The sequence below is a fragment of the Vitis riparia genome, chromosome 6 (genome assembly GCF_004353265.1).
Source record: "Vitis riparia cultivar Riparia Gloire de Montpellier isolate 1030 chromosome 6, EGFV_Vit.rip_1.0, whole genome shotgun sequence".
Lineage (NCBI taxonomy): Eukaryota > Viridiplantae > Streptophyta > Magnoliopsida > Vitales > Vitaceae > Vitis > Vitis riparia.
The window spans coordinates 22,279,773-22,304,500 of NC_048436.1; the positions used below are offsets into that span (position 1 = coordinate 22,279,773).

General features: G+C 33.7%; 4 protein-coding genes and 1 long non-coding RNA gene across 6 annotated transcripts; 3 read left to right on the forward strand and 2 right to left on the reverse strand.

Annotated features, from left to right (window-relative positions):
• Window positions 1-709: 709 nt before the first annotated feature.
• On the forward strand, window positions 710-3,815 carry LOC117915639 (protochlorophyllide-dependent translocon component 52, chloroplastic-like). 2 transcript variants are annotated; one of them, XM_034831253.1, is made up of 7 exons: window positions 710-1,283; window positions 1,507-1,694; window positions 1,949-2,038; window positions 2,131-2,317; window positions 2,419-2,616; window positions 2,904-3,091; window positions 3,386-3,815. In XM_034831253.1, exons 1-7 carry the CDS (start codon window positions 762-764, stop codon window positions 3,636-3,638), a joined length of 1,626 nt encoding a protein of 541 aa, XP_034687144.1. In that variant the 5' UTR covers window positions 710-761; the 3' UTR covers window positions 3,639-3,815. The 2 variants fall into 2 exon arrangements, with proteins under 2 accessions (XP_034687144.1, XP_034687145.1); XM_034831254.1 differs by having other exon boundaries at window positions 3,413-3,815.
• A 49-nt stretch (window positions 3,816-3,864) lies between these two features.
• Window positions 3,865-6,796, reverse strand: LOC117915641. The gene is made up of 4 exons (XR_004651428.1): window positions 6,589-6,796; window positions 5,620-5,669; window positions 4,223-4,529; window positions 3,865-4,134 (listed from the first exon to the last, which is right to left on the reverse strand). It is a non-coding gene; the product is annotated as an uncharacterized LOC117915641 (long non-coding RNA).
• A 4,699-nt stretch (window positions 6,797-11,495) lies between these two features.
• On the forward strand, window positions 11,496-15,266 carry LOC117916823 (protochlorophyllide-dependent translocon component 52, chloroplastic). Its single transcript, XM_034833005.1, has 7 exons — window positions 11,496-12,194; window positions 12,559-12,746; window positions 13,009-13,096; window positions 13,188-13,376; window positions 13,482-13,664; window positions 14,424-14,611; window positions 14,863-15,266. The coding sequence occupies exons 1-7, from the start codon at window positions 11,685-11,687 to the stop codon at window positions 15,116-15,118; spliced, it is 1,602 nt and encodes a 533-aa protein (XP_034688896.1). The 5' UTR covers window positions 11,496-11,684; the 3' UTR covers window positions 15,119-15,266.
• A 1,480-nt stretch (window positions 15,267-16,746) lies between these two features.
• Window positions 16,747-18,868, forward strand: LOC117916064. Its single transcript, XM_034831875.1, has 2 exons — window positions 16,747-16,853; window positions 16,926-18,868. Exon 2 carries the CDS (start codon window positions 16,949-16,951, stop codon window positions 18,623-18,625), a length of 1,677 nt encoding a protein of 558 aa, XP_034687766.1. The 5' UTR covers window positions 16,747-16,853; window positions 16,926-16,948; the 3' UTR covers window positions 18,626-18,868.
• Window positions 18,869-20,165: 1,297 nt separating this feature from the next.
• On the reverse strand, window positions 20,166-24,273 carry LOC117916066 (probable cytokinin riboside 5'-monophosphate phosphoribohydrolase LOGL1). Its single transcript, XM_034831880.1, has 6 exons — window positions 24,087-24,273; window positions 23,900-23,997; window positions 23,662-23,792; window positions 23,183-23,253; window positions 20,535-20,678; window positions 20,166-20,451 (listed from the first exon to the last, which is right to left on the reverse strand). The coding sequence occupies exons 1-6, from the start codon at window positions 24,180-24,182 to the stop codon at window positions 20,374-20,376; spliced, it is 618 nt and encodes a 205-aa protein (XP_034687771.1). The 5' UTR covers window positions 24,183-24,273; the 3' UTR covers window positions 20,166-20,373.
• Window positions 24,274-24,728: the final 455 nt, after the last annotated feature.

Genomic DNA, 24,728 nt, shown 5'->3' on the forward strand with positions numbered 1-24,728 from the left:
AAATCTTATAGCATGTCAATGTTTTTATTACTCGCATACTCAACTAGCTTAATTTTCCAGGTAGATTGATGAGGCCAATAATTTGAGCTGAGTCTAAAAAAAATGTCTTTGTGTTAGATGAAAACAATGAACTCATTCAAAATGTAGAGCCTTGAGCCACAGTATACATGCGGACAAGAAAGGATGGCAAGGTCCATTATGCGTCTTGGGTGTTCAGCCAGGGCTGAGGTGGCACTTTGAGGTGAGTCTCACTCTCACTAGGACCTCCTTCAAGTGTGGGTGCTATTCTGATGGTGGAATGCAAGTACTTACCAAAACCTTACTAAAACCATTGCAAAGATCCTGAACCCTCAGCAGGCAAATGCCATGATTCATCCTCAAAGACTTCAACTAGCTAGAAATTTCTAATTATTAGCCTCCACTTGACACCAATCAATGTCAGAATTTGTGACCCACTTTTATAATTACACTGTTGATATACTTTTTTGGGAAGGGTGCCCCATGTTCTTCTGTCCTTTGGAGGCAGTCGAGTAGATATTAACATCTCAACTTTGTGGAAGAGATTGAAAATTACTGATTGCCCCTGTATTATGCTTTCAAAATCTTAATCCTCAAAATCCCAATTATTGATTTTTAATGATCAGGATTATTTTTCAAATACTGTGGTCTAGAAAATGTTGTTATTGTAACCCCACTATGTGGTAAGATGATCATTTGGAATTTTGAGTGTGATTGCAGAAACAGTGGTAAAGGAGTTAGCCATGGAAGCTCTCAGAGCTCCCTCGTTTCCTTCATTTCATTTGTCAGTGCTCCCAACTAGATTTCATACCAGGTCATATGACAAACCCTTGTTGCATCTTCCCTTTAATCCACTACTCAATTCTTCTTTTTCATCAATTTGTGGAAACTTTTCAAAATCAAAGCCTTGCACAGCCAGATCTTCCGCTAGTTCAAGTGAAGCCATGGACTTGCCTAGACCATCTCACCATGGAGAAGAGAAGTTTGACTGGTTTTCACAGTGGTATCCAGTTGCTCCAGTCTGTGATCTTGACAAGAGAAAGCCGCATTCCAAGAGGGTGATTGGTCTTGATGTAGTTGTGTGGTGGGATAGAAATGAAAGTGAATGGAAAGTGTTTGATGATGCTTGTGCTCATAGGTTGGCTCCATTGTCTGAAGGGAGGATTGATCAGTGGGGCCGGTTGCAGTGTGTGTACCATGGCTGGTGTTTTAATGGCTCTGGTGACTGCAAATTCATTCCTCAGGCACCCCCAGATGGTCCTCCGGTAAAAATAAATTTGGCATCTGTAGGAGTTATAATTCTGGCATACATCCAGTATCTCTCACAATTCCAAAATACTGATCTGGATTCAAATCCAATCCCTCAAAAAATCTGAATCTATATGCTTGAGTGTGTTTCAATGAATGGAATGAATTGGAATTTTCTCTTGAATTTGTAAAACATTAACAGCATGTAGTTCTTATTGTAGCTTTTGACAAAGTATGCAGGTTCACACATTCAAGAAAGCACGTGCAACTGTTTATCCAAGTGCTGTACAGCATGGAATTGTCTGGTTTTGGCCAAACACCGATCCTCAATTCAAAGATATTTTTACGAAGAAAAGGCCTCCTTACATCCCAGAATTGGATGACCTATCATATACCAAGTCGATGGGAGCTAGAGATTTTCCATTCGGGTATGTAGAGATACAGCTATCCACAAGTTCTATAATCCTCTTTTTCCAAACAGAAATATTCAGTTTTTAACTTATTCAGCTTGAGGAGAAAAGAGTTGGGGGGTGTAGAAAGCCTTCTAATGCCTGCAGAAGTCATGAAATGTGAAAGAATCTTTATTAAGCATAAGTGACTCAGTTATCTAGCCGAACACTCCTATACTTCATGAGCTAATTATCTTGAACTCTTCTGAGTAAACTAAATTGGTGTCATTCAGGTATGAGATTCTGATGGAAAATGTCATGGACCCTGCTCATGTTGCATATGCACATTACGGGATAATGCAAATTCCACAGGCAAAAGACAGATAAGCAGATCTAACTAGGCCCAGTTTTTGTTATTGTACTATGATGCTTAGAGCTGAGAAATTCATTTGTCTCACACATGATTTTCTTTCACACCCAAGGCAGATAGAGAAGGGGGGACACCAATTGAGATCAGTGTGAAGAGATCAGCCATAGATGGTTTTGATGCAGAGAGGGAGCTTGCCAGGAGCAAATTTATTCCACCCTGTTTGTACTATACCTGTTTGGATTTTCCGGCATATCAAAGTAATGAATCTGTGTCATCAGGCCTTACCAAAGAGGTAACCATTAGGTTGATCTTATTAATTATTTAATAATTATGCTGTTTTCCTTTAATTGCCCTTTATTTGAATCATATTTGCTTTTAACTTGTTTGGTTCAGGAACCATCGTCTCACATGTCTCCAAAAAGAGCACTTTTGATTCTTATCTGTGTTCCAGTAAGTCCAGGAAATAGCAGATTGATATGGACTTTTCCAAGAAACTTTGGATTGTGGACCGATCATATCATTCCACGATGGATGCTTCATATGAGTCAAAACCTTATTCTAGATTCAGATTTATATCTTCTCCATTTAGAGGTAACTCCTGTCTGTTTGTATTGTTATTTTCTGCCTATATAACATGATAAGCTTTATGGCATCATAGCTTCCTAGAAAACAAATGGAGCCTGATGCCTTGTTTGGTTGCTGAGAAGTTGAGAGGAAAGGAAAACTTGGAATCACGCTAGACCTTCTTCAGAAACACCCATTATAATTAATATCCCTAGTTTTATTTGCCTTCACACAGTCTTCTTGGCAATCAGCATAGAATTGGAAAGCTCACTGCATCCAGTTTGTTTTTACTGAATCTCATATGTTTCCTGTAGGAGCGTAAGATTATGAAGGCTGGCCCTTCCAACTGGCACAAGGCTTGTTTTGTGCCAACAAAGTCGGATGCCCACATCGTTGCCTTCAGAGCATGGTTGAGGAAGTACTCAGGTGGCCAACTTGATTGGGGAACCAATTTCAGCAGTGCCCTGCCCCCAACTCCTCCTAGAGAACAGTTAATGGACAGGTAAGGCTTGAATTTCAGGTTCAAGTTAGCTTCTTCAATGCTTTGAGAATCAAGAAAGTTTCTCTATATGTTTTTTTGGGGTGTAACATTGTCATTACAAAGGATAAAGCCTCGATTCACAGATCCATAACCACTTGAAGAAGAAACATAAATTTCCAAAAAACTCCATACACAAGCAAGAAATTTTCTTGCTTGGGATGAATCTTTTTAGACTAGAGAAAGGTGTTAAAATTGTCAACTACCAGAACTATCACTTCATATAAATAATGCTTTTCATGGATTATATTTTTTCAGGTACTGGTCTCATGTGGTGAACTGCAGCAGCTGTAGTGTTGCATATAAAGGTCTCCAGGTGCTTGAGGTGGTGTTGCAGATCTTCTCAATTGCTCTAATCGGGATTCCTGTGATCAACCATGGTGTGATGTCAGTGGCTGCAAGGATTACAGCAGTATCCATGGCGATTCTATGTTTTGCAGCTTCAAGGTGGTTGTCTTACTTCATCTACAAAACCTTCCATTTCCATGACTACACACATGCCTTCTGCTGAGACCAGTGTTTCACTTGGTATTCAGAAATTTGAACATCCCAGTGCCCTCTATATATTATGTATGATACACAACATTCAACATTTGCCTAAAATATTGTATGCATGGCTTATAAGCTGTTGAGTTGGTTTGTGTGTTTTTCATTTTTTTCCATCAAAAATTCCAAATTAATTGAGTTATCTAAGTGCTCTGGATAGAATGTCAAATTCTGAATATATATATATAAACTTATGATAATGATAATTCTATTACACAAACATTGAATTTTTAAAGTCAAGTGACAAAATTACAATGCTTATGAAAAAAAGAAAATAAAAATAACACCATAGATAACCAAAATAATCCTTTGAATTTATTTTGCTTACTTTGTAGGTGATCTTCAATGAGTTAACTAGACTCTCTCTTTACATTGTTACAACCGTTCAATAAGTTAAATGGACTTCCTCTTCATATTATTGTAACCATTTAATCAGCTAAATGGACCTCCTCTTCATATTGCTGCAACCATTCAAATTTGTATTGTTAATGTTGATTTAATTTATGAGCATGTCAAATTCACAATGAGATCAAGTAAGTCGAGTTTCACCTTACTAAGGACATCACCAAAATCAAGAATATTGAAGTCAAAGAAAGGGTTCCATAGGTTCCACTCAAGAACCTATTATCGTCTGGTGAGATAACTACAATTTTGAGTGTAAATTACATGGAACCTAATATTGTCTGGTAAAATAACTACAATTTTGAGTGTGAATTACAACTAGTACTGCACGATACAATATACAAATACTGCAAGGATTTGATTCGCATTGCAATATGATCTCGTGCAAATGGGGAAACATTCTCGTCAGCAGCACCCATAAATGTAGGTAAAAAATAAAAAAGCTGCCGCGACACTGTCATGACAATAAAACATGAAATTCACTCAGATCATTTATAAAAGTTTGATTAGATCAATTCTTCAAGCAAGTTTGGATAAGATCATATAATATCATTTCATCCATTATTAGAATTAATCATATTTAAGATAAAATATGTAATGCATGGAATAATTAGAATATAAAAAACATATTTGAAATTTATGAACAATATGATAACAAATTAAAATATATTAATAACAAAATGTTTTAAGTATAATTGAAAACATATTAATAAGCTATCAAGATTCTTATTCTTTATATTTAAATGCTCAGTGGTTTTTTTGTTTTTGTTTTTTTTTTTTTTTTTGCTATATGTCTATTTGAGTCCACATCTTTTTTTCTTTTTTTTGATAGACCTATTTGAGTCCACATCTTAATATAAGATTATATCTACGAAGGTAATCGAAAATTCAAATAAAGGGTGACAAAGAAACGGGTTATTTGAATAAAATGGATAGCAATAACACCCATGTTTAAGTTATGTTTCGTTTTCAAAAAGTACTACGAAAATAAACAAAAATATTAAGAAAAATAATTTTCTCATATTTGATTTTATAATGAAAAATACGAAAGAAAGTCTAATATAATTAAAATTATTAAGAAATTTGTATATATTTAAATTATCTAATATTTATATAAAAGAGTTAAATAAGTAAAAGAAGTTTGAAGTACTATATAAAAATATTTAAATGGTCTTTTAAAACTAGAAAATTTATATTTAGATACACTTTTAGACACTTACCTTGAAAATCTTATGTTCTCTAAAACCTAATTAAAAAAAATTAAAGTATTAAAAAAATTTTATTACCGGGCAAAAGTATTAATTCTATACTTTTGTCTACAAATTTCTATTTTTTATTTTATTTTTTATATAAAAGTTTCCATTTTTAAAAATAAAAAACATAATGCATATCTAAACCAAGCCTAACCTACTCATAAATTTTTATTTTTTTTACAACTTGTATTAAACAAATTAATCAAACCAATATGTATCATTAATTTTTCCAAAATTAAACAAAAAAATAAGTAAATTTTCTTATCAGAATTAAATAGGTAAATAACAAACCTTTTCCAACTCCACTCATGCCATCAAACTTCTATCCATGATCACCCAACCTAAATCATGAAAATAAAAACAAAATAAAACATTTGATTTGATTAGGACAATTGCAAATTCACACATAAAACAAAAAACAAAATTTACAACAAAACAAATAATATTCAAACATCCAAAAGAAAAGGCATAAGAATTAATATTCTTACTTATCATATATTAAAGGTATTTGATTCTTTTTTTTCTATTTTGTTTTTGTTTTTTTTGGTTTGGCCAAATTTCCACTGAGATAATTATAAGAAAATAAATCATTTAAACCCTAAGAGAGTTATCATTGTAAATTATTTTATCTAAGGGAGGCTCAAGGGAATTTTATGGGTAGGAGCCCACGAACCCCAAATCATCTTTGAGAGGAAAGTCGCTTCACCCTCCGCTACCAACGCATCACAGAGAACCACCCACTCTTGTAAGCTTTCCAAACCATTTTATCCTCCTCACCTCTGTTTCTATCAAACTCAATTAAGTTTTACAAAAAAAAATCCCCACAGCTTCCATTTCCCAAACATCAAAGGTATGTTATTTGAGCTCAGATTCATGGTCATGGTACAGAAAAGAGAATTCATGAAATTCGCGTTGTCCGTTTGGTTTCCGAGAAAATGTAAGAAAAGAAAAAGGAACAGAAAAAAATAACAAAATAAAAAAATAAAAAAATTCATGTAACCTTCAGAAATCTCTGTTATGTGATCTGGACGCCAATTGGATCACAGCCTAAATTTAAAGATACGAAAATTTCACTTGACAACCTCTAACCCTAAAATCTTGAGGATTATTTTTAATTATTTACTGATTCTTTTGATATTAAACACAGATTCCAGCAAGCTTTACTTCAGATCTACCTACCCTAAAACATTAGATCCGAATCTGAAAGCAAACAAAGAGCAAAGAAAATAGGAAAAAACTTAAAATAAAATAAAATCAGACCAGGTGACGGTGCCATTGAAATAATTGTTGAGTCGGACTGGAGAGGCGAGACTGAGAAGCGAGAAACAGAGAAAGCAAGCGGTCAGGACTTCGATTGCTAGACTGAGAAGTCAATCGAAGTTAGAAACAGAGCAGGCAACAGAGGAGCGGCTAGGGCTTCAATATGAAAACCCTCCACATCATGAAGACGGTACAAAAAGTAATTTGATAATTGGTATATGCGTCACCATCCACTCACAATAGTGGGTTTAAACGAGTCGTACAAATAATGTCAGATCGGATGACACGAACTTTGCTCAGTCTGTCGGATGTCTAATGGGACTTTGTTTAGCCTGATTGTTGTTATATATATATATATATATATATATATATATATAAATTCTTCATTATTATATTAACGTATTTTAAAATTATAAAAATTATATAAATAAAAAGCAAATAATATTACATAATAAAGGACTATTGTCATAAACTAACAGAAATGCATGCCCGAGGAATCAAAACATTCATATAAAAGTTCATAATTCAATCCAAAAATTGTTAAGCAATGTATGTAAAGTTCGTTATGAAATCATAGAAGACAAAAATTATGGGCTATTAGCTCCTCATAATCTAACATAATTCTAAAAAATATGTATGAAGTAAGCAATATAGTTGACAATGTTTAAAAATTATGGTGGGATAAGAGTTTCAATTAAAATGTACAATTAAACAATTTAATCAAATATATCATAATAAACGAACTATGAAGATAACCCATGGATGTAATGCATCATTGGTGGGCCAAATATTATTGGAAACGATTTTACAAACTTCACTTTCGTCAATAAGAACTATCTAAACTGTAGATTTAATATATTAAACTTATGTGAAGGCTCACATTATAAAGGTTTAAGTTATGGATTTGAAAATAAGGGCATAAAGTAATATGTAAGGACTTACGGAATTAATGGCTCTATTAAGGCCACTTTCATTCCAATTTTGCATGTAAAAAATGGCATACATCCCAGTATGACAACTGCAATAAGGAATGTGAATTATAACATTATTAACATAGGACCTTATTAGGGTTAAAAATAAATATGTAAATGAAGATTCAATTATCACTTACAATTTATGATATCCTACCGTATCTACAATCTATGGATGTAAGTTCTTGATATGTACATCATTTCGCTCGAAAGGATTTCTTAATAGCTACAACATAAAGCTAACAACTTTGGAGGCGTCATTAAGAAAGTGAACCCATTGAATACTTGGATTTGATGAAAGAAGATCAACCATTTTAGCTTTCAAATTGATGATGATGGTCACCCATTCATTGAATTAGAATACGGAGATGTAAAATTACAAAAACATGCAATCATTATAAGCAAGAACAATGATATAAAGATAGTTTTAATTTTGAAATTACTAATTTTTGTCACCAATCCAATGTATGTCATAATAGTTAAGAGATATAGACCATATTGAGTTTTATAGTCTTATTATAACTTTTGTTTGATTACATATTTGGAAATGTATGTCATTAATACGTAATAGATTATGAATGAAAATGTCTGATATGGATCAAATAAACCATTATATTTCCTTTGAATGATAACAAAACTAGAGGGACCATATAGAATGAAAAACATGAAAAGAAATGGAACTAAAATGTTATGGCCTAAAAAATAATTCAATTGAACAAATTTTTGCAAAGTAATTCTACAACACTAACTAACCCTATGGTGCATCACTTAATAAAATGCCTAATTTTTAACTTCATAATCTCTTTTCATTGTGTTGAACACCAAAATATACGATTATTGTGAAAGAAATGGAGTTTCTCAATATTTATATATAGTCTATAATCACAACCAACACAATATTTAAATATAATTCTTATGAGTTTTTTATATCTTAAAAGTTTTTTTTTCTCTAGGTTCATAAATTCTAAAGAGTTCTTAAGGATGAGATTAAATTGAAACATATGAAACGTCTCATCATGTCAATTTCTTCTTTTCTATGCTTAAAATAGGATTATCAATGATTAATCATATGAATACAAATGCACTACCTAATTGTATCCTTCAACATCAACGCAATAGCCACCCAATTTTTTCTTAAGTATTGATTTTGAAGTCAATATACTCATGGAATCATATATTTCCTATGAAATTTCATTTGGAGTGTGTTAACATAATGTATGAGTAAAGTTATAAATGTATCATATGCAATGAACAACATTTGGTGTAATAGTAAAAGGAACCTCACCCCAAAGTATGGGGGGAAAAAGTGTCCACGATAAAGATTCTCTTCATTTACATTCATGTACCGACATAGCATGGAAATCATCTAAAAAATGTGTCTTACTTCATTAGAAGAATGCATGCAAAATTAAGGCTTTTTTATGATAAGAGTTTACCTGAATATTAATGAACCCTCCCCAACCAAACACTACAACTATTCACGTGTCACACCATAGCCACCATATATGCGCAAAACACCTCCTTATTAATTACATCAAACATAAGGGATGGAGATAGAATTTTTAAGCAAACAAATTCATTATTATTGTATCGTATGAGTGATAGTTATCAAACTTGTAATTTGAGACTCACCTAGGATTTCTCGATTCATCAAACATAGTCAACAACATGTGTCTCTTCTATATTCAAATTAATATATGTCATTAACATTTTAAAATTGTGTCAAACAAAAGAATAAGTGAATTTTATAATCATAATTCAATACATAAATTAAAAAAAAAATTCTGACTCTTACTCATGCCATTAAACTTCTATCCATAATCAACCAATCTAAATCATGAAAATAAAAACACAATAAAACTTTTGATTTTGTTTAAGACAATGAAAATTACAACTAACACAAAAAAGAAAAACAAAATTTAGAAAAGAACTAATAATATTCAAAAAAGAAAAGACATAAGAATTAACATCAACAAATCTTCTTGTGGATATTCTTTCTTACTTATATTATATGCTAAAGTTGCTTGATCCCCTTTTTGTCTTTTTTTTTTTTTTTTTCACATTTCACCTTTAAACTGACCTCATCAGAGTAAAGCATTGGTTTTATGGAGAACTGTAGTTATTTGAAATCATTTACACAAGTAAATCTTCAACACATAAAATCACCAAAACTCACAATTCACATAGAAGAATACCATTGAAGCAATTTTATATGCTAATATATTCTTCACTAATATTGAGTTTCTTACTTTTTTGAAGTGAACACTTATCCTTTCGTTTTTGGGAAAATTGAGGAAAAATACAAGGAAAATAACATAAAAATAAAAACAAAAGGATTTTTAAGAATAGTAAACAAAAATTGTTTCTAAAAAACCATTTTCGAAAATTTTCTATATAATTTAAGTACTTTTAACTAATTTTAATTATATTTGATTTTTTTTTCTTATTTCTATAATACACAAAACATGGTAGTTCTTTCTGAAAACTAAACATAATATTAAAGCACAATTAGTCATTATGTACTAAAAATGTCGGTAGTTTCCCGAACATCAAGAATTGTACAATATCAAAATATGTTTTGCATTAAATAGAATATTCAAATCTATGCAACATCACAAAAATTGTCCTCTCAATAGTCTCATTCAAGGAAAATTTTGAAAAAAAAAAAAACCCAACCAAATCTAGTCATCTTTATGGTAAAAAAAAAGTCCCCTTAAGTAGTATGCTATTAACCAAACCAAACGTTTTTTTGAGCTCTGAGTCATGGTCATGTTATAGAAAAGAAAATTTATGAAATAAAAAATAAAAATAAAAATCTAACTTCAAATTTTTTTTGTACTAAAAACGGTATTTAAGATGTTTCAAAATGTTTTATGTAAATTTGAAGAGATAATTAGAAACAGGAGCATGGAATTTAAGTTTTAAAACAATTTTTATTTCCCTTGGAAATTATTTTCAAAAGCTAATTTTAAGAATTAAGAAATTTATATTTACATCACCTAATCTCTTTGCACATTCATATTAATTAGCAGTCACCTTAAAAATTTAATCCTTATAATACATATATTTAGAAAGTTTCAATATACCTAAAATATTATCTTCATTATTTCTTCCACATGTATATTTTTCTCCCTTCCCTCAAATTTTTTCTTCTTTACGATTCTTGAAGCTTGTTTGTTAGCCAAAAGTAAGTTTAAAGCTAATTTTCATCTTTTGAAACATTTTTTTTAAATCCATGTTAATATTATGTTTGTATCATATGAATATATTTTAGGGTTTGTGATCTATGTAGATTTTGACAAATATTTGCTTTAAAGATAATTAAAAAGACATTTATGAATAATTTAGAAGTATTTTAAAAATGATAAATTTAAAAAAAAAATGCAAAATGAACAAAAAAAAAAATCAATTTCATGGTTTAAGCATGTCCAAAAGTATAGTTCTTGATATTCTTAAGCATGTTCAAAAATATAGTTTGGACCCCCTTATAAGTGTTTGAAAGTATAGTATACAGCAAAATCAGTCATATTCTTATACAACATACATTAACTAGGCTTTTATTGATTTTCTAAATAGTAAATTCTGAATTTGTATGGTAAGTGTTTGGACCAGGCTCCGAATTTATCTCTAAGCTCAATCCTTGCCCTCAATCTTATTGACCTCTCCCGATCATGCGGAAAATTAGTAGGCTGTTGTGAAGGAAATAAGTTTTATTTTTGTTATCTTGATTCTTGCCATTGGGAAGGAAATTTTAATTAAAAAGGAAAAACTTGGGCATGGATTTTTCAATTTCCTTCCTGGAAAGTGATAAGATGTTTGGCTCGCATGAATGTTAGCCTAACAGAAGCCTAAATAATGAGATGCCCGGATGTCAATGTCCTCGGAGAAGGCACTTAACTTTTCGACCACCCACGTGGAGGATTTTGTTAAGGAAACTTTGGAGCCACAGAAAACAATTACAACCCATGAAGCAAGAATTCACTGGCCAAATTCCTCACACATACATCAGTTTCTTTAATTTCAAGCCACATGCACCGCCGTTCATCCACACTACTGTGATTGTCTGCAACTGATTATCTATTTATTTTCTCTGTGTTGGAATTTTGAACTTTGAGGGAGGCAGCCATGGAAGCTCTGAGGCCTTGTTGTATTGTCCCAGCAAGGCTTCCTACAGCCTCATATGAGAAACCCATGTTGCATCTTCCATTTAGATCGGTACCCACTTCGATTTTCCCACCGATTCGTCAATGTACTGCAAGATCCAGGGTTGTCACGGCTGTTTCGTCCACTGTTTCGACTGAACCCGTGAACCCAGTTGAGCCAGAGGTCCAGAGTCACAGCCAGGAAGAGAAGTTCAATTGGCTGTTGCAGTGGTATCCTGTTATGCCTGTGTGTGACCTTGACAAGAGGATTCCACATGCCAAGAAGGTGATCGGTCTTGATGTGGTGGTGTGGTGGGACAGGAATGAAAATGCTTGGAAGGTGTTTGATGACATGTGTCCTCATAGGCTGGCTCCACTGTCTGAAGGGAGGATTGATCAGTGGGGCAGGTTGCAGTGTGTCTACCATGGTTGGTGTTTCAATGGCTCAGGTGACTGCAAATTCATTCCACAGGCCCCACCAGATGGTCCTCCGGTAATCACTCGTCAATAATAGACATTTTTTTGCTTCCCAATTGTGCACCATGGTAGTAGATTCTTGCCCTTCCTCTTTTCCATGGTTGCAGAGTACAGCCCCTTTCTCTTTTCCCTTCTCAAGATGCTCTGTTCTTTTCAGACCCAATTGATTATGGTATTCACCTTTTGAAATTTTATGGAACCAAAGATTTAGGACTTTGGAACAGAAGCATACTGCTATGGTACTATTAGCTTAAGATAACCCTTCATTGGAGTAGCCAGTAGATGTGAAGAATTGCGGTCTACTTCAGTTTCTGTATGTTATTCTAGTTTCAGGCCAATGTCATCTGATTGAACTTTCCATTTTCCAACAAAATATGCAGGTTCACACATTCAAGAAAGCATGTGTATCTGTTTATCCAAGTACTGTGCAGAATGACATTGTCTGGTTTTGGCCAAATACGGATCCTCGATACAAAGACATTCTTATGAAGAACAAGCCTCCCTACATCCCAGAATTGGATGACCCCTCATATACCAGGTTAATGGGTAACAGAGATATTCCATACGGGTATGCAACAATATAGCTGGGCACTTTTTTCTACTACCTTCATGTTTCTACCATCAAAATAATTGCTTAAATCTAATAAAAATAAAGATAGAAGGAAAGAAGAGAAGCTATGCTTTTTGAATCCTTGTGACAGTCTTTGTCTTCATCATCTTCAATTGAAGTTTCTATAAAACACCTTGATTACAGAAACAAGCATGTAGAATTGTTGTTTTTGGTTTCTTACTGATCAGTTATGCTAGGGAAATTAAATTGGTGTTTTCAGGTACGAGGTTCTGATTGAAAATCTAATGGACCCTGCTCATGTTCCCTATGCACATTATGGAATAATGAAAGTGCCATCCCAGAAAAAAGATAAGCACTTCTATATAGAGCTTATATTTAGTTATGATTTTCTTGTCTGGTTGGTATTGAAGTACATATGACTGAGACTCGGTTTCTTTCACAGTTAAGGCTGACAGAGAAGGGGGCAGACCGTTGGAAATGAAAATACAGAAATTAGATCGCAGTGGTTTCATTGGAAAGCAAGAGGGGGGTACTAGCAAATTCATACCACCTTGTGTGTTTTATTTTTCTAGCGATCTTTTCATAGATAAAACTAATGGCTCTGCATCATCAGTGGAAACCAAAAAGGTTACTTATCAGTCTGTTCTAATCCACATCAAATTTATCAATAGTAGTTTAGTTTTCCCTTTGTGATTTTAGCACTTCAATTCATGTCTGTTATGACTGTTTCAGGAGGTGCAACGAAGGATGCTTCTGATTTTTATTTGCATTCCAGTTAGTCCGGGTAATAGCAGACTGATATGGACCTTTCCAAGAAATTTTGGAGTTTGGATTGACCGAGTGGTTCCCCGATGGATGTTTCATGTGGGACAGAACCTCATTCTAGATTCCGACTTGTATCTTCTTCATGTGGAGGTAACTCTCATCTCTTGGTCTGAAGTTTATTTTTAGTGTCCTAAGTAGGTGACTATTATTAGATATCTTTGCTATTTGGCTAGAATGACCTATGATACACATCAACCCTAATAATAGGTTCCGGATTCAGAACATACACTGACAAATTAGCCATTGTTGTTGGAAGCTGGCCCATAGAAGAGAAGATGATCATATCATTCGTCCTGTTTCCTTTTTCGTTTTTCCTCTGTTTTCAATATGGATAATTTTATTGGTTTATAAATTTACTGATCAAGATTTTTATTAGAACAATCATTTTGACAAATGCTCCTTTAGAGTTTTAAGGGTTTACTTGGGATTCTTGTTTTGTGATGCCCCTTATGTTGCTAGACATCATAACCAATGATATTATCACGAGTTTGAATTGATCAAATTTAGGCTCCATTTGTTTGTATGAGTCACTCACTTTGGCTATGGAAAACTCAGTCGAGTTTGTTAGAATTCCCTCGTTTCCATCTGCTGCTACAGAAATCATTACTCCATCTTCAGGATGAGCTCTCAACACAATAACCACACAGCTGCAATGTTTTCCATACCGTGTTCAATTGTCCATTACGCAGATATATTTGTCCATTAACACGAAGAAATCTGTTTAATACCATCTATCCATCATCTACTATGGCTGCTGTCTGCATCATATTTTCCTGTGAAGTGTATGGAGTCTCAGGAAAAACCTTCTAGCTCATTTAGCTAATATTCCCGAGTTTTTTTCCTCTGTAGGAGCGCAAGATAATGGATATTGGCCCTTCCAACTGGCAAAAAGCTTGTTTTGTGCCAACAAAGTCAGATGCCTGTGTGGTTGGCTTCAGAAAGTGGTTAAACAAGTATGCAGGGGGTCAAGTTGACTGGGGAACCAAGTTCAGTGGAGCTCTTCCCCCAACTCCTCCTAAAGAGCAGCTAATGGACAGGTATCACATTAACCATCAAAAACCCAGACTTCAATTCATATAACGCACTACCTGATCTTGAAAATTTTCAGGACAACTTGTTACCATCTCCATGTTTCTATCTCTTTTCCTATCCCTTCACATAGCTAAATAGCATGACCGTTCTGTCATATTGATGAATACCCATGTTCTCCTGGCTTTTGCATATAAAATTTTCAAACAAGAGCGAACGAGCAGCATACAGAAATAACATTGAAACTTCATTCTTTCAGGTACTGGTCTCATGTGGTGAACTGCAGCAGTTGCAGAGTGGCAATCAAAGGTCTGAATGCGCTCGAGGTTGTCTTACAAGTCATCTCAGTTGCTTCAATTGGGATCGTTGCTGCAACTAAGCAAAGCCTGATGTCGGTTGCTGCTAGAACTGCCTTGGTCTCCATGGCAGTCATATGCTTTGCTGCTTCAAGGTGGTTGTCTCACTTCATCTACAAAATCTTCCACTTCCATGACTACAACCATGCTCTTAGATGAAACCGGTACTTTCTATTGTGTAGCTTTTGAACCCCCAAGTTCTGGGTTTGCATAGATAGGGCTTCTTTCCATATACATGTACAGGATAGTTATATTCAGCCAGCAGAGTAAGAATGAACAAGTTGCTAAGTTTTCAATGGTTCTTCTATGAGATATGTAAACCCCTAAGAAATCATGTTGAAATTCTTAAACAAAATTTTGTTCATCAAAACAATTGATAACTGTTTTTAAAAATTATGTTCAAAGATCGCCCCACCAAGATAGGTAGCCTAATTGGTCAGGTCAGAGAGAACACTGGGAAGTGACACATGATCTTAGGTTCGAATAAGTCACTAATAATATCTTAAAGTCCAAACTTTTAGTAAAAATCTTTTAAAGAGTCAAAGTAAAATAAAATATTTGTTTATTTATTATATTATGAATTATAGGTGGATATATTTAAATATTACAAATCAATTTATTTTAGTTGATTATATTTATATTTGACATTTTTAACATGAGCAAAAATTAAACATAGCATATTTTATTTTTTGGAAGCAATTTTTATTATTCTTAATCAAATGCATTTTTAATAAATGTTATCTAAATCAAATGCAAATTTCTAAAAGTGTAAAACAACAATAGCAGTGTATACAAAGATACCTTACTTAATTATAAAAAATAAAAATAAATAAATTATATGATTAATTTCATTCACGGCCTTAGATTTTAATTCTCATAAATTAGCACCCTTGTAATAAATTTTTTCATTAGTGTTAAAATATTGTTAAAGATATTTATGTAAAATCTCTTTAAAAAATTAATTTTATAAATGAAATAAATTTATGAGTAAAATCAACTCTATATTAATATTTTAAAAGTGCAATGACAATGGCGAAACCATCATTGTCATTGCAATTTTAAATCAAAATTAAAAAGTCAGGAAAAAAAAAACCCTACTTTCCCACAAAACTCCTCTTTTTAGGGTTCAATGTCATTTTCATGGTTCAAGGGTTTGGTTGGTTTTCAAATTTTTCAAACAAGTTTGTGGTCTTTGTCATTGCAACAACCCTGAAAGTCACACGCGAACAACATTTTCTACCCATCTTACCAAATCTTTAATCTAACTTTAAAATCTAAAAATACTTAAAATAAGTTTTTTATTTGTTAGAACAAAACTTAATGCATTTATAAACTTTTGACGTAAAAAATTTATTAAATTTATTTTGAAAACAAGTTGTTTTGAAAAACAAATATAAGATATTTTAAGTTGTTTTTTATAAAGCATTATGAGCAATCATTATATGAAGGATGTTTTGAAGATTTTGTATGGTATATAAGTTTATAACACTTTATAGATAATAAGCAAATAAAATTTTTTTATTAAAATTCTAAAATAAATTTTAGTTTATCAAATGATTGTTTTTAAAATTTATTTTTAAAAGGTATTTTCATAAAAGTTATGAAAATAAGCTTTTTAAGTGTCTTTTTGAAAAGTCTTCTTAAAATATTTTTTTAGGTACAAAATGCTTTTCAACTTAAAAAATAATAATTTAATAAATTTGCAATAAAACGCAAAAACAAAAATGCCCCATTCATACAAAATGAGACTGTGGAAGAGGGGCAAATATGTAATTTTATGTGGAAACTTCAAAATGTAGAGAGCGAGAGTAGAAAAGAGAGTAACAGTGAAGCAAAAGCCATCCATCTCCAATCACTCCCATGGCTTCAACTCCAATTCATCTACGCATCTGAGGTAAGCAAACCCTTACCCTAGCTCTCTCTTTCTGCTTCAAGATTCATTCTTTGATAGAATCTCATATCCTAGGGTTTCTCTGAGCGAAAACCCCCATGAAAGAAGACTCCAATTTGACTGAGCCCATTGGGCAAAACCTAATCAAAGTGATTAGCAATGTCTGCTTCTCAGTCTTCGTCTTCGCTGTTCTCATCTTCACTGTAATTGCAATCACCTACCAGCCTCCAGATCCATGGCTGGAATCCTCACCGGCCCTCACCAAACTCTTCACCCAATTCCACAACGCCACCTTCCAGAACGACAATTCCGTCCTCAAAACCGGCGAGGATTTGCCTGATTTCGGGGTCGCTGAGACCCCCGCGGTTGCTCCGGCCGTCATGCCGATCACCGAGGCGGTGATTGAGGAGAAGGAGGAGAGGGTGACCAATATGTCATTGAAATCGGATTGTGATCTGACAGGGCCGGTGAATTGTTCGGACCCTCGTGTTTTGATTGCTATCGAGAGGTTCAACTTGAGGTTTTTTAAGGCAATTGTGTTTTTGGAGTATCAGACACCGGTGAGCGGATCGGCTCCAAATGAGTGTGATGTGTCGTGGAGGTTTCGGAACAAGAAGGAGAAATCATGGCGGAAGTATAGGGATTTTAGGAGGTTTAGGATTGGTGTAGGTGAGAATTGCACGTATCGTGTGACTGGTGCAAATGGCTGGCATTCGGGTGTCAATGCTCGGCGGCAAAGGAGTAGAGTTAATGCCACGAGGAGTGGTGGGGGCATTGGTAGAATTGCCCCACCAGTCCGTGATGAAGAGATCAATGATACGATCCCGGTTTTGGGATCAGAGATGACTTTTCGGAAGGGGAAGTACTTGTATTATTCACGTGGAGGGGATTATTGTAAAGGGATGAATCATTTTCTTTGGAGTTTCTTGTGTGGCCTTGGGGAGGCTCAGTATTTGAACAGGACATTTGTGATGGATTTGAGTATCTGTTTGGCAGCAACATATAATCCAAGTAATAAGGATGAGGAAGGAAAGGATTTTCGGTATTATTTTGATTTCGAGCATCTTAAGGAGGTGGCATCAATCGTTGAGGAGGGAGAGTTTTTGAGAGATTGGAAAAAGTGGGATCATTCGCGGAAAAGGAAAGTTCCAGTTAGAAAGGTTGCGACCTATAAGGTTACACCAATGCAACTAAGTAAGGATAGGAGCACAATTATCTGGAGGCAGTTTGATGCACCAGAGCCAGAAAATTATTGGTATAGAGTATGTGAAGGGCAAGCTGCAAAGTATATTCAGAGGCCATGGCATGCACTGTGGAAATCAAAACGGTTGATGAATATTGTTACAGAGATCAGTGGGCGAATGGACTGGGATTTTGATGCTGTCCATGTGGTTCGAGGTGAGAAAGCACAGAATAAAGAGTTATGGCCCCATTTGGATTCTGATACTTCACCTGATGCCCTCCTTGCTAAGCTGAAGGAGATGGTTCATCCATGGAGGAACCTGTATGTCGCAACCAACGAGCCATTTTATAATTATTTTGATAAACTGAGGTCTCAATACAAGGTTCATTTGCTTGATGATTACAAGGAGTTGTGGGGAAATACAAGTGACTGGTACAATGAAACGAGGCTTCTAAATCGGGGCCGCCCTGTTGAGTTTGATGGATACATGAGAGTGGCAGTGGATACTGAGGTTCTTTACAGAGCAAAAACACGGGTGGAAACATTCTATAACTTGACCAAGGATTGCAAGGATGGTATTAATACATGCTGACCAGGTTGGGGATGCCATTTATTGCTTTTAGTTCTTCATTCAGTTTTGGGATGATATTGCTGGGTTCATTTCAGTCTTATTGTAATATCACTTTGTTCTTTTATATGTTGATTGGCAATTTCCAGTGCCCATGAGAAGCCTGAATTTGTACTGTAGATTCAAAATATTATGTCTATCACTTCATTCTGTTGTCTTTTGTTGAAATTTCCTGAAGTAAATGAGTTCTTTCGTTTTGTTTCTTCCCGGATGTGTATTCACTACATGCACTGTACTTCAATTACAAAAAACGACAGGAACTAGAGAGCCCAAATGGCTAAATGCTAATATAAACATCTAGCTTGTATGGATCCTATCAAACTTTTTGTATCGGTTGCAAACCAACACACTTCCATGTTAATACCTGGGAAAGACCCACAAATGTATGGGCACTTGCACCAGATGTTGCTTGCTTCCTTACGGTCACTGTTTGGCTTCTGATCTGTGCTTTACAAAGGCTGCCCTGATATGTAATTTCATATGAAGATGATGAGTGTTCTCTTTATTTGATCTTCAATGAATTTCGATCCTGTGAACTCTACTTGTTATCATTGCATTAGGATTATGTGGTTGAATGGTCTTAATCAGTCTTTTTGTTGACTGCTTCTTCAACTCAATATAACCTGTTTATGCTGATCTGGCCAAATTATTGATGCTTCTGATACTGATATATAAGCTAGGAGGGGTAAGCCATTCTTTTATTTATTTTTTTGCTGTTATCTTTTACCTGTACGTTTCACCTTTTCCAGCATAAAAAAAAATGAAGACCTGTAACAAAATTGCACATGTAGACTTACAGTTAAGTGCAGAGAATCTGCAAAATAGATGTGCTTTTTCCTGCATAGAATTTTAGATGTTCCTTCTTGTCATTAGATATATGCAGGTACCTATATCTCCAGCCCTTCTTTTTTTCTCTTTGGAGGTGTTTGTAATTCTGAGATATTGCCCAAGCAGATGCCCTTGTTACAATTTAAAAGTTGTTTAGAATAGAACAAAATCTGTTTGTATTTTTCTTTGGCCCATCATGTTCATCATAATCGACCTTTGCTAAGATTTCCTTTGGCCATCCCTTCAATCTAGGCGACCTAGCAAGTGAATTCTTTCAGGGATAAGGAAAATGCTGATCTTCTTGCTACCTCTTTCACCTGATTCCTCCTTAGAGGGAGGGAAAGACCCATGACTAATGCTGTCCCCATACTCAAGGGAACTCACCACTTACCAGGAGGAGCTAAGCATATGATGGGAGGCGTTGGCATCTTTAAGATTTCTCTCTATATGGCAACTACGACTGGATTTGGGGCAATGAACACCATCATCAAATATGTGCAACACTTGGATTTGGCTATGGCTGGAGGCCTTTCATTGATATTTACCTTTCCAATGTAACTCATGTTAGTAGAATACTGTAATGTGCTTTCTTATATGCATTGTCACCATCCTTCTTTTGTTTATTGACCGTTTTGTTTTTTTATATTCTGGATTAACTCTATCAGTAGTAGAGAAATTGAACAACAGAGCTACTGCATACCATGCTTTCTGTATCCACCAAAGGGTTTGATCAACATAAACAGGACACAAGCCCCTTCCCTAAAATGCATCATTTTCTTGTATAAAATTTGTTCAATCGCATGACCCATGTCACAAATGATTTATAAATGTTATATTACAACAAGAAATTTCCTCTTCCTCTCAGGATCAAAGAAAAGCAGTAGCTATGAATTTGTGGCGTTGGGTTCTCCTGCATTCCAGCTTTGAGTTGGTGCCACTTGATCATGAAAAGGTATGTAATCCTGCACAAACAAATTTAAGTTTCATCTCATCGATGTCAATTATGTTATCTTTGTTGAGGAATGAAGCTTTAGGTTAGAGATACCTCCATCTTCTGTATCAGCTCTCTAGCAGTTTTTGCAGAGACTACAATGCTTCTAGCAGATGGCTTAATGAATCCCTCTTCTACACCTTTGTCAAATAACCCAAGCAAGCAATCATAGTAGCCATCTACGTTTAGGAGACCCACCTGTTTGTGTTTATACATTTGACATGAATTATCATATAGGCTCTTAACAGTAAAGTAACTATACATAGATTTTGTTTATGGGATAGATAAGCAGGCTTCCCTTGAGCCCATTTCCAGTAAAAAAAATGAACTTCTGGATCCAAAATGAACCTTTAGGGCCAGCTAGGCATATGTTTGTAAAATAGTTTTTTTTGTTTTTTCATAGCAGAAAGGAGTTTTGCAAGTCAAAAAGCATGTCCAACAAATTGTAGATTGAAAACAGTTTTTTGAGAATTTGTTATAAAAATAGTATTTTTTATAACAAATTTGAGGTATTTTCAAGTGTTCTTTTATAGAGTATTCTCAGGGGCAATTCGAAACACAAAGAATAGGTCTAAAGCATTGCATTATCTATAAAATCAGAGTGCCTTCGCAAAGAAAGCATGAAGAAAACTACTGTTTAGAATTGAGTTCCTGGATAGGATTTTACTCTTCAAATCAATAAAGAACTGTTCCTAAGAACTGTTCTCAAAACTCGAGCTCTTGGATAGAATTTTACTCTTCAACTTGATAAATAACTATTCTTAAAAACTGTTGTTAAAACTTGATATTTAGACAAATAGAATACAAGAAACCCCCTTAGGGGAGTCAATCATTGGTGTGGGCAACAACTTGATCATCCATATCCTGGTCCTAGTCCTAAGTCATTAAGATATTGTTGTGATTGGTTTGTTTAAAGTGCCTTTTTATACTATATCCGCGATTCCTCTCGATTTGTGATCCAATACACAAATCATTTGGTTCCCAACCAAATGCTCATTTTTTGGGCCTTCCTAACAGAGATGTGGCTTACATCATCAAAGGTTTGCTTGCATGCATAAAAAGTATTTTATGTTGAATTTAACTTTTAAAATGATGAAACTAAAATAATTCATAAAATATGAAGAATAAATATCTTTAATTTTATATAATATTGTATAATATATAGCTCACCGTTAACATATTTTAATATAAAAAAATGCATTGCAATTATTGCTGCAGTAACCTGTCTGTGACAAAGTTCAAGCATTGAAGCAAGTGATGGATTATCTTTGAGATTTGTCTAAGAACATTGAACTTCTCTTCAGACCAATGATAATTTGATTTTTTGTCTTAACTTGGAATGAAAAGTGTACTCACAATTCTCTTTTCAATTTTGGTCTCATGATGGAAAGTACAACTGAGAAAACAATTTAGGGTTTTTATTTATTAAAAAAGAAAATGGGTGTCAAGGACTCAAGTCTATCTCGAATCTCATGCCTGTCCCTTTCAATTTGGATGGCTGTCAAATTGTACTAGCTAGATAATTGACATATATTGCCATACAGCTATGAATTTCATTCTTGATTTAAGAATTCCAACTGTTATGATTTGAAGTTTTTTCAAATTTCTTTATTTAATTGGGGTTCTCAATTTTCTTTCTTTTTCAGTATTGAATTTGGGGTTCTAGGGTGGGTTTTGTTTTGATTTTTTGTTTATCCCTTTGTGTAGGATTGATGTGACAAGGGAAAATCAATGGAAAAAATCTAGGATTAACATGAAGAGGATGAAAAATAAAGGTCAAAGATTTTGTAAGTCAGTGTGTAAGGACTAAGGAGTGTACAATGAGAATTGAGATAAATCTCATTGCAAGAAAATGAGAAATCAAAATCTATTGACAGAAAGTAGATTTTGATTTTTTTATTTTTTTTTATTTTTGTGAGAATGAAAACTTTATTTTCAGTTTTGATAACTAATTAAAAATATAGGAAATAAAAATAATATCTTATTTCTATGCTTATGGAAATGTAATGAAAACATCTAATAAAATTTTTTGAAAATATAATGAATATTTATTAGGAAAAAAAACACTTATAGGTTTTTGCAAATATACCAAAATTTTGTTGTTGTAAAAATTTTGCAAATATATCAAAATTTTATTTTAGTAAAAAAATTTGTAAGTGAAAAAAATCATTTTTGGTTGTAAAGAATAAAAAACTACATTCTAGAAGAATTTGTAAACCATCCAAATTATTGTAGGTTTTATGAGATGTGAAACAAAAGTTTCCATATCAAAGTAGATTTAAATAGTAAAGAATTTAAAAGTTGATTTGATGTTGACCAAGAAATCTAATGAGGTGGGATAAAAAAATCCCATATGGATTGAGTGTCATGACTCATGAGTGCTTTAAATAAAACAAAAAATCAAAGTCATAGATGTTTCTTAAGGATCCAAAACACTTGCTTCAAAAAGATATAATAAATAAAAAGTTGAAGGAGCTTCATTGATAAGCTTGTGGAAATTATTTTAAAATATTAGGCTAAGGTCAATGACTCAATGGCAGCATCTTATATGCTTTGTTTTGGTGTCGAGGGAAACTTACAAAAATAAAATAAAATAAAATAATAATAATAATAATAATAACTTAACCAAACCCCTACTACTTTTCTGAATAAAATAAAACAATATTTAAAAATAAATAAATCAACTAATAAAATTGACTTACTGGCTTATCATGGATCCCAAGCTGAGCCCATGCTATCACCTCAAGGAGTTCCTCCATTGTTCCATACCCACCTTCCACCAATAACCCATAAAAATATATTAAAAACAAAAAACCACCCCCATCAACAATAATTAAAAAATATTCTTAATTTTGCATAAAGTTACATGATAAGAGAATATATATGAATATGTAAAAAAGGTAGAAGAGATAAATCATAGTTTGATTGATTAATAAATTTAATGAAACCTCAGGATCTTAGTAGTCAAATAACTTCATATGATAATTATTATTATTAGTTTAATCAAAATTAGCAATTAGTTTTTCTCTTTTATTTCAGTACTTCAACTCCGATGATGGTAAAAAGTCTCTCCAAGGAAGAACACTCTGATCTTCTTCTGGAAGAATTCCCAACTCCACTCTTTTGTGAAGTAAAAGTAAGATGATTTTGGTTTATATATAGAAATGAGAGAGAGACATACCAGGAAGTGCAATGAAGGCATCAGCCCTAGAAGCCATTTCTGCCTTTCTTTCATGCATGTCAGAAACAATCACCACTTGCCCAACTGCATGCCCTGATATCTCTATTGGAACCAGAGCCCTTGGAATCACTCTTTTTTAACGAAAGATAATACAAATAAAATCAAAACCCACAAAATAAATAAATAAATAAAAGTTGGTTTCTTTTTTTTTTTCAATTTTGGTTGATGATCCACTTACCCAAGAACATGGCAGCCACCATCATAGACCTTCTGAGAAATCAAACCCATTAGCCCCACACTCCCTCCTCCATAGATGAGATCCATCCTCCTCTCAACCTGCAATTCCCAATCTCAAAAAACCATTGTTGAACTTTTGTATGGATGATAATCAAAGAAGATAAAAAACACAATAATAATGATAATACCATTTCTCTTCCAAGATCAAGAGCTGCATCACTGAATATCTTTCTGTTCCCTGAATTGCTTCCACAGTACACACACACCCTTTTGAATTTTCCCATTACTATTTTGCCTCTTCACCTCCTCCAAAACCACTCCACATTTACTTTTTAGGAGCCAAGTCTTCTCATCAGTCCCCACCCTCCATATATATATTTATATATGAAATATGGCATGTGAGGTAGGAAAGTTGTATTGGGATTCTTTAGTATTTGAGAGAGTATTCTTGGGGTTTTTAGGAGAGTATATATACCATGTGTTGTGTTTTGTGTTCTATGGTTAAAGAAGCATTTAAAAGAAGAGAAAAAAAAAATGAGAAGATTGATTGATTTTCCATCATGAATGATAATGTTGGTACTTGAGTCAAAGGAGATTCTCACTTTATTTTCGATCTTTTGTTTTTTTATATCCAATTTGTTTGGTGGGTCCAGATGTGAACAACTGTTCATCTTTTTTGGAGGGTAGGGGGAGATTCATCTCCTCATTGCTATTTAAATTCAAAACCCTAATTTGGTGGTTTGTTTCGTATCACTGATATTTATTTTTTTTCTTTTTTTTCTTTAATTTTTTGGGGTGTTGCTATCATACTGTCCCTTGGCACACCCATT